General features: G+C 34.8%; 2 protein-coding genes across 2 annotated transcripts; one reads left to right on the top strand and one right to left on the bottom strand.

Moving 5' to 3' along the window:
• Window positions 1-2,430: 2,430 nt before the first annotated feature.
• On the bottom strand, window positions 2,431-5,159 carry LOC108985597 (protein ALUMINUM SENSITIVE 3). Its single transcript, XM_035688891.1, has 3 exons — window positions 4,715-5,159; window positions 3,475-3,720; window positions 2,431-2,985 (listed from the first exon to the last, which is right to left on the bottom strand). Exons 1-3 carry the CDS (start codon window positions 4,946-4,948, stop codon window positions 2,671-2,673), a joined length of 795 nt encoding a protein of 264 aa, XP_035544784.1. The 5' UTR covers window positions 4,949-5,159; the 3' UTR covers window positions 2,431-2,670.
• A 3,854-nt stretch (window positions 5,160-9,013) lies between these two features.
• On the top strand, window positions 9,014-12,047 carry LOC108982126 (pentatricopeptide repeat-containing protein At2g37310). The gene has a single exon (XM_018953415.2). It carries the CDS (start codon window positions 9,124-9,126, stop codon window positions 11,125-11,127), a length of 2,004 nt encoding a protein of 667 aa, XP_018808960.2. The 5' UTR covers window positions 9,014-9,123; the 3' UTR covers window positions 11,128-12,047.
• The last annotated feature ends 230 nt before the right edge of the window (window positions 12,048-12,277 follow it).

Genomic DNA, 12,277 nt, shown 5'->3' with positions numbered 1-12,277 from the left:
TAAGTAAAAATGTGTGGGAAAGATATTTTCCTGAGTTTATTAGTGCTGTTGTTTCGGTTGATAAACAAAGTTTGTAATGTTTTTTGTTGATTAATAGAATTATTGTTATATATATAAAAAAAAAACACTTGCAGCTGAAAATAAATATTTTAGGCTGCGTTTGGGTAGTGAGGTATTTTCAGGTATTCTGTGAATAATAGTAAAAAATAAATGATAGAATATTGAATAGTAATGAATAGTAGTGAAAAATAGGTAAAAAATCATAATAAAATAATGAATAGTAATGAGGTATTCTGAGAATACCTAGTACCGAAACTAAGCATTTTACCACTTTTAAGATATCTTTGAATTATTTTATAGAGTAATTCTATTCTTAGGCCACTTAAGTCTCCAATACCACACACCAGTTGAGCTGGTTTTTTTTTCAAAACGATTCGTTTTGAAGACTACTCCCATGTTTTCGACCTTCTCTCCCAAATCTTCCATTCGAATTCGCCCCTCTGCCATTTCCTTACCAACCCCAACTGAACATTGTAGTGGAATCAATCATTTTCAATCAATTTCAGTTTGTTTGCATTCTAATGGAGATTTTATATAAAAGCAGCCATTGGTTTTCATAAAGTTGTAATGAAAATGTCTACTTTTAGATGGATGAATATCAACCATAAATGAAAGATAAAAAGAAAAAGAAGAGAGCGAGCTCATAAATTTCATTTGAAACCATTGAAGAAAATAATGTGAGATGACAAAAAAACAAATGTTGAGAAGACTTTGCATATCTTAGAACAACCCCCCCTTCCCCCCTTCCCCCCTGCCCCGCCGTCTTCACGAGTAAAAGCATGTTCCAAAATACTAAAAGAGAAGATGAGCAGAACAACAGGGATGGCGTGGTTGAACAGAGTGTAGCTAAAAGCATCTTCCAAGTGTCCATTAGGGGTTATAAAACTCCAGCAAAACCAACTTGTTTTACAGAGTTCGTATCATACAGTAGTCAAGTGTGATTTGTACAAGAAAAACAATTACACTCATCTTCAAAAACATTTTACACCCTAATTATCAGATGATCTAAGGTCCAAAAATATCATTCACCCTACTAATTAGAGATATAAGTCAACTAATCAAATTAGCCCTAGATTAACTGTCCATCCATCACTGAACTCTGCAACTTTGTTCATTCAAATCATCCATTGCCAGGGTTCTCTTCCCCCATCACCTCAAGTTCCTCCACTTTGCATACCTTTAGAAAAAAAAATACAACCTATTAAAAAATCTACACAACTTGAAATGATTCCCTGCCAGATACCAATCTCGGAGAATCTACACAACCAGAGCTCGTTGTAACCCCACCACCATCCCTTAGCCCTTGAAGGTATGAATGCAGTGCTCTTTGCACAGTGTCTGCAACTATTCTCAATCTTCCTTTATTGACATCTGCTACCGAAGATCCATTAACCTCGACAGTACGAGCAACCCTCTGTTTTCATTTCTCCCAGTCATCATATTAGGGAGGGAATGTTTCTCAGATCTCTTAGTGTATGTCTTGAGGGGTGTCAACGGGTTTGTCACAGTCAGCAAAGGGATGGAGGGAGATATTTTAGTCCCCTATCTGATTTCTCGTTTCTCGAGTGGTGTCAACGGGGAAAAGCGATTCTGTTTTGGAAGGGGGGATGCGGCAGAGGAAGGGGGGAGAAGAATGATTCGGCAGAGGCAAAGGGAAATGGGAGAGTAGAGTCGACGGGGGAGTGGGATTCGCAGAGGGTGGGGGGAGACAAAGGATTTCGATTCGGCAAGGAGGGCGGAGAGCAGAGAAGGATTAGACTATTGTTAAGAAACCGGGTTTGCCAGCTCAGTTGGTGTGTAGTGTTGGAGACTAAACCGGCTTAAGAGTATAATTACTCTATTGTATATAGAATTTTATATATGTTTCGGGCCCCTCAATGCAAAAATGGTAGCTTCGTCCATACGAGTATTCTAGGCTGAATATAAGTATAAAAAAATGCCCATCCATGTTGGATTGTCCAATAAATGGGTAGAATATGGTAGGACGGCTTTCTGTAGTGAGTGGAGAACTGAAACCGATCGAACAAGATTCCAAATACCATATGATAATGTGCTGAACTTAATTCTCTCAGAAATTATTATGCAATAATTCCAAAAGTTTTTGTACTTTTTTCCAGTTTCGTTTATAGAGAGCCAATTCCTAAATCTTGTCCCCAATTTTTCAAATTAAGGGATGGGAGCTCCTCCTCTTTTTTCTGTCCCTACGACATTTTGGTCCAGCTGACAGTAACTTACTGTGTGTACTCGCTGTTCTGATAATGTTCTATTCACTTTCTCGATGTTCCTTCTATCTTGAAGATTCTGAAGACATGCTATGGCTATCAATGGGTGCAATATTAAGCGTGTGTGTTTGTTTTTGCACCAAAAAAATAATTACGACTTTCAGCATTTATTAATTCAGCCTTGGAAAATGCTAAAATACATTCATGGAAAACCAATTATCACAAAAAACACAGTAACTTAATACATGATATACAGTTATCAAATGTGATGGAACCCAGTAGAGGCCTCAGATGTGCGATGCTGCTTCTCCCGCAACTCACAGATTAATTCCGATTTGAATCCAGAGGGGACTGGGGCTGAGTATTGAGAGCAAAACTAGACTAAAACTTACTCGGCAGAGAAGACTTTAGTCTCTAACTGGAAAGCTTTGGTAAAGAAAGCAGGCCAACAAAGATAAGTAGACATGATGCTGCTAACTGTCGATGCACCGACGAGCATGTTCATTACTACAATCTGCAGCTGAATGGCCTCCAGAGGAGAAGCTCCTCCCATTATGAGTCCAGTCATTGCCCCAGGAAGTGAGATAAGACCCACAGTTTTGGCATTGTCCAACACTGGTGAGAGTGCAATAACCAGAGCCCTTTTCACTTGCTGAAGTGTGGCTTGGCGAGGAGTTGCACCCAGAGCCAATGCTGTCTCTACCTGCAACAGAGAACAATAAACCAAGATCATTTAGCAGAATTTTGGATTTGGAAGTATTCACCCTTTGAGATCTCTTGAAATTGAGGAATCAAATAACATTTATCCTAGTGAGAGATAAATTTGCAAGAGATGACAAAAATAAGAGTTAATGAATCTCTTCTCATTCAAGATCTATATGAAATATCCATGTTAATTTTGCAATAAAAATACTGTACAGCATCCTTTCATCATCTCCTAATATGGCAAATGATTCGTAGATAAGTAAAAGATGATAAATAGTTTTTCAATCATTTATGCTTCATCAGAAGATGATGATGATTGAAAGGACAATGAAAAGCTTCTCAATTTGGAATGATGGTTATGTATAATGAGACTTATCTTAAAGCTTATTGGAAAATCAAGATGAGAAAAATCATGAATTCCCCAAGATCAAGAAACGGAGAGGAAAGTAAGATGGAATTTATATTTCTCCTTGATCTTGGGACCTACCAGGTTCATTTGTGTTCTAATGTCATCTCGAAGTCTTTTCATCGTCACCCCCGTCACAGTCATCGCATTCCCAACCATCATACCTGCGACGGGGATGATGTATCTTGGAGTGAAAGGAAATACATTCAACACAACAAGCAGGAACATTGTCACAGAAGTTCCAACCAGAATGGAAGCTCCGGCAACATACTTCCCTCGAGGGATATGTTTAGCTCGTTGACCGGCTGTATAACCTGCAACAGAGACCTGAAAAGGAAACAATATAGTGGTATCAACAATTACTACTACCGAGTGGGTCAACCCATGTTCAGATTATCAGTGCCACTGGGAATCTCTCTATTGATCTATGCAGGACGGACAACCCAAATGGGATCAAAATACTATACTTTAATGTTAGTAAGACAACATACAAGAGTGACAAATCAATAAAGATTCTGACTAGCAAACATGCTATTAATATTTCAATATGAATCACAAAGCAATTCTCTGCCAAAAACTTGACAGAGTTTGACCAGATTTGAGATGAAAACAAAATGTTATAACATATAATTTGAATACAATAAAGTTTGGCCCTAATTAAATACGGGAGTTGTAATTGTTCTGTCTCCCAATGATCTGTTCTTTGGCATTCTGATTGCATCTGTTATGTGTGTATCTGTCTGTCAGGCCACTGTGATTCGTTGAATTTTAACTAACAAATCTGACAACTTGTTATTCACTTAAGCATATAAGTACAAAAAGATCTTCCAATTGAGATTTATAATATTCTCGGGAGAAAATCCAAAAGTGGTAAAAGTCATCCAAGAATAGCATGTTGTCATTTCTCAGGGTTGAGCTCAGACGGTATATACATACAATCATCACCCAGGGAGTTTGCGGAAGTTGAACAAACGAGTATCACCAAAACAGAAAATAAGAACAAGAAACACATAAAACACAAAACAGAGCAACAATAAAATAAGGGCCATCCATGTGCAGCTAAAAACTGCAAACTTTCAGAAGTCTGGATTTGGCTGGTTTGTGAACTAGTAGACAGAAAACAATAGGAAAACGTGCACAGAATACTAATTTTTTACAGTTAGAGAAACTATTCAAGAGAAGAAAGATTTGTTCTAGATGGAAATCAAGAAATCATCATCGAAAACCCAACACAGGTGGTAAAAAACACGAACCGTCATTAGTTAATTAATGAGGAATAATAAAAATAAAAATAAAAAAAGAGTGGAGAAGAAAGACAAACCATGAAAAGGTAAGCCAGAAGGATCCACCCACTATTGTCCTGACTGAAAATGAACTGCAGAACAAACCCAATGACAGAGAGCTGAAGAAATGCCCTGAGAATCGAGTAAACCATCTCTCCCTCCAACCCTAACTTCTGAAAATAAGACAACAGCACGGCCATGAGCACCACCGACGTGGCAGCCACTGGTTTGACCATGCCCTTGAGGAACTCCACCATCCATGACAAATCCATTGTGAAAGAACCCTGGAATGCAAAGTTGACGGTTAAGAGGGGAGAGAGGTTGGTGGTTTTGTGCTTGCGGTGATGGTTAAGATCACTCAAGAGAGATATATGCAGGTAAAGAAGAAAAGGTACTTCTGAGACTGAACCATCTCGTGAAGCTACATTTGATGAGTGTGAGAATTTCGGTCAGGCGTACGATAAAGGAGATCCTAACCAGAATATATAATCCAAGGCAAAAGTACATTTTATTAGTTTTTTATTATTTATTATCTTTTAAATATCATAATAATTTGTAAAAATTATGTTTAGCAACCGAGAAATACTATGCATCATCTCATATTCACTCTCACATTCTACACCTATAATTTTTTCATAAAATATAAAATTATTTTTATATTTTTCATAAAATATAAAATACGAAATAGTGAATAATGACCGATAAAATGAATTTTTTTTCTATCAATATGTTTGTATTTTGTCATCATTTTTCATTAAAAATATAATGGAGTGATTTTTTTTAAAAAAAACTATATTTACTTTAGTTAAAAACATTAATACACAAGTTATATTAGGAAATTCATTTCTTGTTTTTTTTTATATCATTTTTGTATAATAGATGAAAAAATCATTATTCGTATATTACATTTAAAAAAAATATATTTAAAAAATACTTCACTAAGTAAAGAAATCAATTATTTAATAAAAAATGATTTATTAGAGATGGACAACATCCACTTAGATAAGAAAAAACAATCTTATCATAATAAAGATGATTTATTATTAAAATAATTACTCTTTCATTTTTATTTTTTTTATATTTAAAAATAAGATAAATTCACCAAATTTTAATAATAAAAAAATGGTAAAAGGTGGATGAAAATACCAGTGTATTAATTATCATACAAGACATAACAATAGGGATTTGTTTATGGGATTGTTCTTACCAACACAGAACAAATGAGAATTAGGATAAACTCCAACGAACTATTTATAATTTTTATCCTAATCGGGAATACAAACAACCCAAAAAAAAGAAAATCTTCAAAGGAGGATTAAAAAACAGGTAAAAATCAGAGAGAGACATGTGAATGACCAAAGTGACAAGTTAAATTAAATATTTAATTGTTGTATTAAAGAACAAATAAATAGTAAAGTCAAAGATTAGAGTCACATGATCATTGAAGAGTTGAGGAACGTACGTACGAACAATACGAAGGGAAGGTGGGGGGTGGGTGGGTCCAGCCAGGTCAGGTCCCTTGTTGAGGATGTGGGGAAAGGACTATTTTATTTGCTTTTGAAGTGGGGCTCACTTCTGACGTGGACACTGCTGGTGCCGTACATCGTAATCTGATTTATATATTACTTTTGAGAGAGAGAAAGAGAGAGGACTTTATTTGGGGGAGAACGTACTTGGTCCGTGCTTATCAGTTGCAAACGAGCAACGTGTGCCGCGCACTTCTATAGCACATAAAAATATAAGGGTAGTGATCGAAGAATAATGACACCTTATTTTGATATTTTATTTTAATTTTTTGTTTTACTAAATAGTTAAAAAAGTAATTATTAATATATTAATATATTTTTTAAAATGTTTAAAGTGATAAAAAAATAATTAAAAAAATAAAAAAAATAATTTTGACCTAACGGTAACTTGTAGCGGGCAGTTTAGAGCGACAGAATATCACCGCTCAATGATAGAATTATAATCTTTTTATCCTTACTTTACTACTCTTATTGTATTTTTTTTCTTTTAAGTATTTTTTTAATATCTTTAATCATTAAGAAAATCAATAATAGTCACTTTCTTAACCAATCATAATAAAAAATAGTGAATAATTTATGAATAATAATGAATAGTAATGAGATAGTCTGATGTGATCAGATCAAATCACTAACCAAACATAGCCTTAGTGTAATGGAAACTTCATTTTATTTTTAATATAGTTTGCATTAATTAATTGCTTGGATTGTAAGTTGGAAGTTTTCGTGGCCATCATCTTTTGGTTAGACTTTGAAAACAACTTAATCCCTACCTTCTTGGTTTTATCGTAATTTAGAAAAAGATATCAAAAGAACAATACTTATCAAGATGATCTATCTAGAGATCCTAATGCGACAAAAATACATAAAATAGTAGAAAATAAATATAAATAAATTAATTAATGATTTTGTTCTAATAAGAGTATGATATCTATTTTTCAATTCTCTTTCTTGCCTTAGAAAAATACAGCCTTTAATCGTCACACAAACTTAAATAAAAAAGAATGAGGCTAGATATTATGATCCTAAGTTTGCTGGATATCTGACGAATGATGAAAATGATAGGCACATGCACACAACAACGACAAGTTTAGAAATAAATACAAGTAAGTTAAAATAAAAATAAGAGGTAGTGCTACTATGCCGTTTATTGTGCCCTTAGTATAAATTATATATATATATATATATATATATATTTTTGTACTTTTTCTTTCTAACGTTTTTAATTTTTTTTAAATAATATATTAATAGTCACTCATTTAATTATTAAATAAAAAAATTAAAAAATTAAAATAAAATATATATAAGCGATCAAATTAAATGAACAATCTCAGACCACATAATATTATTATTATTTAAAAAAAAAAAAAAAAAGTACAAACTAAGCTGCTGACTCGGGCCGTTCTTGGGCCCAAATCAGTAATGAGGAAGGCTTTACCTGATCCTCAGCTAAGCTGCTGACTCGGGCCGTTCTTGGGCCCAAATCAAGAAGGCTTGGACATAGAAAGTTCAAAAAATACGTGAGTTTGGTTGTCAAACTCATCTCAATTCATCTCAACTCATCATTATAATTTTTTTAAATCTCAATATAAAATATAATAAATAATTTAACTTTTTCAAATCTCAAAATAATAATAATATTAAAAAATAATATTCTAACAATATTTTATCATCTCAACTCAACTCAACTCAACTCACTTCAACATCCAAACACATAACTGTCTTATAAGAGATTTTTATCCAAACTTGAGAAAGAATACTCTTTATTTGAAATTTTATCGTTCACAGATATTATAATTAACGTGTAATATTTAAAATATATTTTTTTATTTAAGTGATTAATCTAAAAAATTATTTAAAATGTGTCACATTAGTCGATATAAGGATGGGATGAGATTGGTTGAGACCATCTCAACGTTTAAATGGGATTTTACTCTTTATATTTTGAGTAGCTTTAAAAGTAAAAAGATTTATTTTCAAAAGTTAAAACAAAAATAGCTTGAAAAAAAAATTATTATATATATTTATGTTCCAATTGTTATTATATTAAAAAAATGTATTTTATTTATATTGTAACAAGGGCTCCGGTCTTCCATAATAAGGATCAAGAAGCTTATTCCTAAAAAAAAATCTTACATGAGCCATCAAAACTCAAAAGTAAGTATTTCAAAAAAAAAAAAAAAAACTCAAAAGTAAGGAAATTAAATAGTTTTCCTCCGGTTTAGATTGAAAGAGATTTGTCTAATCTAATTCATAATCACATGTTAGTTGATTATCATTACAATTTTTTTAAATTTCTACACAGTAAATAATTTAATTTTTTTAAATTTAAAAATAAAAATTATGTTAAAAAATTATATTATAATAATATTTTATTTAACTTTCAACTTTTATCTTATCTCATTTGTATAACCAAACAAGATGAAGTATTCAATATTCACCATAAAGATCGATTAATGATACATGTAATTACAATTTTACTCTTATATAGAGTCATACTTTATATCTATTTTTATAGAGTAATGCTACGTACAATCATGAAATATGTAAGCGTCGTGCAATCGTTTTAAAAAAAATTAGGTTTATTATTAAAAAATTAATTTATTTTTATGTCGGTCCCGTATTTATTAACTTTTTTCAAAGTGATTGTATGACGCTTACATACTTACGACTGTAACTATCATTTCTCATTTTTATAATCTAAAACTCATAAAAAGATCCAATCCACTTACACTTGGATTAGTTTCAATTTTGTATGCCTTGATAAATTAACAAGAAAAAAGACAAGGTTTCAGAAATAATTTGAGGAAAGGACTTCCTACCAAATAAGGACGATGGTCAATTAGACTCGATAACATAAGAAGGAACTCTTCCAAACGTTATTTAGAGGACCGACGATTGAAGGTCCTCCATCGAACTAATGAATGAGGATCACCAAGCCACTGAATACTGGAATACTAAGCGACTCCAACGGCTACGTCCAACGTGCCCTGCAATGCCTCTTAGCAGCCAATGGCATCGACTACGGCGCTTGCGGCTGCCTCATTCAGCACTGCACTGACCGCGGCCTCGTCCGCCTGGCAAAGCAGCTCCATGCCCGCCTCGTCCTTTTCTCCGTCATACCCAACAACTTCCTTGCGTCAAAGCTTATCACTTTCTATTCCAAAGCAAATCACCTCCGCGAAGCCCGCCACGTGTTCGATAGAATTCCTTCTAGAAATATATTCTCTTGGAATGCTTTGCTCATTGGCTACTCCCTTCACAACATGCACCTCGACATGCTGAAACTGTTTACATCCCTGGCACGCTCTCATTTTATGGATGTGAAACCGGATCGTTATACGATATCGTGTGCTTTGAAGTCATTATCATCGTCATTTTCTGATTCAAGGTTGGCCCGGGAGGTTCATTGTTTTGTCGTTCGACATGGGTTGGACTCTGATATTTTTGTCGTCAATGCTTTGATTACCTACTACTCGCGATGTGATGAGATTTTCTTGGCGAGAACTGTGTTCGATTGGATGCCAGACAGAGATATCGTGTCGTGGAATTCAATGATAGCAGGGTATTCTCAGGCTGGATTTTATGAGGAGTGTAAGGACTTGTATAGAGAGATGTTGGGGTCAGCTGGGTTGCGGCCCAATGGGATTACAGTCGTTAGTGTCTTGCAGGCATGTGGTCAGTCAACGGACCTTATTCTTGGAATGGAAGTTCATCGAATCGTAAATGAGAGCCAAATTGGGATCGATGTTTCTGTCTGTAACGCTATCATTGCGCTGTATGCAAAATGTGGTAGCTTGGACTATGCTCAAGAGTTATTTGAAGAGATGACCGAGAAGGATGAAGTCACCTATGGATCCATGATTTCAGGTTACATGGTTCATGGTTTTGTAGGCAAAGCAATGGATCTTTTCCGAGAAATGAAAAGCCCAGGATTGAGTACATGGAATGCTGTGATTTCAGGTTTGGTTCAGAACAACCAGCATGAAGGAGTCTTAGATTTAATTCGAGAAATGCAGGCATGTGGTTACAAACCTAATACCGTAACACTTTCAAGCATTTTTCCTACAATTTCGCATTTTTCAAACCTAAAAGGAGGGAAAGAAATACATGCTTATGCCGTTAGAAATAATTGTGATCACAATATTTATGTTGCAACTGCCATTATAGATACTTATGCAAAGTCAGGATTTCTTCATGGGGCACAACAGATTTTTTATCAATCAAAGGGTAGAAGCCTGATCATTTGGACAGCAATAATCTCAGCGTATTCAGCCCATGGGGATGCTGATATGGCCCTTAGCCTTTTTAACAAGATGCTAAATAGTGGGATTAGGCCAGACTCGGTGACCTTTACAGCTGTATTGGCAGCCTGTGCTCATTCTGGAATGGTAGAAGAAGCTTGGAAAATCTTCGATGCCATGTTTATGGAATATTGCGTACAGCCTTCAGTGGAGCATTATGCTTGCATGGTGGGTGTTCTTAGCCGAGCTGGAAGACTATCTGAAGCTACAGAATTTGTCTCTAAAATGCCAATTGAACCAACCGCTAAAGTTTGGGGTGCACTTCTTAATGGGGCCTCTGTTTCTGGTGATGTTGAACTGGGGAAATTCGTTTGTGATCGTTTGTTTGAGGTTGAGCCTGAAAATTCTGGGAATTACATTATTATGGCAAATTTGTATTCTCAAGCCAGGAGATGGGAAGAAGCTGATAAGATTAGGGAAAGGATGAAGAAAATTGGGTTGAAAAAGATCCCGGGCAGTAGTTTGATTCAAACAAGTGGAGCATTACAAAGTTTTATTGCTAGGGATGAATCAAATGGAAGAACTGAAGAGATATATGAAATGTTGGGAGGGTTGCTTGGGTTAATGAGAGAGGAAGGATATGTTTCAAGGGAAGAGTTAGATGAGGAGAGTATTTACAGTTGACACTAGTTCATTAAAAAGAAGTTATTGCAAAATAGGATTGGGTTATGCAGTGAATGTAAACTATGCATCAATAGAGCCACAGTGACTCAGATTGATTGCTCAACTTTGGATGCCCAATTTATTGAGAAATAGCACCTAGATGCTCAGTAGTGGGAATCTATAAATTTCAGAATTGTGCTGTCTGAAATTGAAGCTCTAAATTGTTTCGTTTTAGAAGAGACACGTTCTCTGACCTGGCCTGGGTGCTAAGAAGTTGGAACAAGCTGTGTTCTTCTATGTAGGATTCAATTGTTGATATCATATTGTATAAGCTAGTTGGGGACCTTAAACACTGAGAGTGAGACTCAGTAGTGCTTCCTTTTTGCCCAATGCTGGTCTGGCTGCAAAATATGTTGGAGAGACTCAAAACTTCTAGCTCCATCCAAGGCTGTAAACCTGGAGTTCCTGTTGAGCCAGACCTTTGAAAACTCTGCAAATGACGTCCAAATTATAGGGATTTTTTGTTCTTGAGTGGTAATTAGTGTATCTAATGCGGTCAATTTTTCAAAATATCAGTGAGATTCTGGTGGCTAACTGTCCTTCGAAGTGGCTGCTGCTTGGTGATTACTGATTAGATTGCTGCTCTTCGGGAATTAGATCAACCGCCCTTAAGGCTAGAAGTAGATTCTGGTCATCACTCATCAGTTAATTTCTGTTTATTCCATAGCATTATGATGAAAAGAAATCTACACAACTATAAGACTTTGGATCCCCATAATTTCTCAGTTTCTAAGAAATATGTGCTTAGGTTGATGCTATTACCATTAGGAAGAAATGGTATTGAATTGATATGTTTTGTAGAAAATAAGAGGAAAATGAATACTTTCTGTTGACTAATATTGTTCCATGCATAAACATAATGAGATCTAGATCATAGTTGACAGTAACCTTTGAAGTCATTATGGCGTTACTTTGACAGAGATTAATGATAATTATGTGACTAGAGAAGAGTAAAAATGCTTACAGCTCATCTTTAAACTTTAAATGAGATGTTTTAGGCTTTTCATTTTTCCTGTTTCCAGTGGAAAACCTTTATTACCTGTGAACGCCTTGCTTTTGTCGGTCCTGAGTACTCACCATACTTTTGTTGCCCCGATGCTATCACTTTCTT

Source organism: Juglans regia, chromosome 3, assembly GCF_001411555.2.
Source record: "Juglans regia cultivar Chandler chromosome 3, Walnut 2.0, whole genome shotgun sequence".
Lineage (NCBI taxonomy): Eukaryota > Viridiplantae > Streptophyta > Magnoliopsida > Fagales > Juglandaceae > Juglans > Juglans regia.
Note: the sequence above shows the minus strand (reverse complement) of the source record. Positions and strands in the feature narration are given on the sequence as shown.

Excerpts from the sequence above, each read along its gene's own strand:
- LOC108985597 (XM_035688891.1), bottom strand. The coding sequence starts at position 4,948 with ATGGATTTGTCATGGATGGTGGAGTTCCTCAAGGGCATGGTCAAACCA. Across the intron at positions 3,721-4,714 it reads TTCTGGCTTACCTTTTCATG|GTCTCTGTTGCAGGTTATAC; the intron begins GTTTGTCTTTCT and ends TTTCCTTTTCAG. Across the intron at positions 2,986-3,474 it reads TTAGAACACAAATGAACCTG|GTAGAGACAGCATTGGCTCT; the intron begins GTAGGTCCCAAG and ends TCTCTGTTGCAG.
- LOC108982126 (XM_018953415.2), top strand. The coding sequence starts at position 9,124 with ATGAGGATCACCAAGCCACTGAATACTGGAATACTAAGCGACTCCAAC.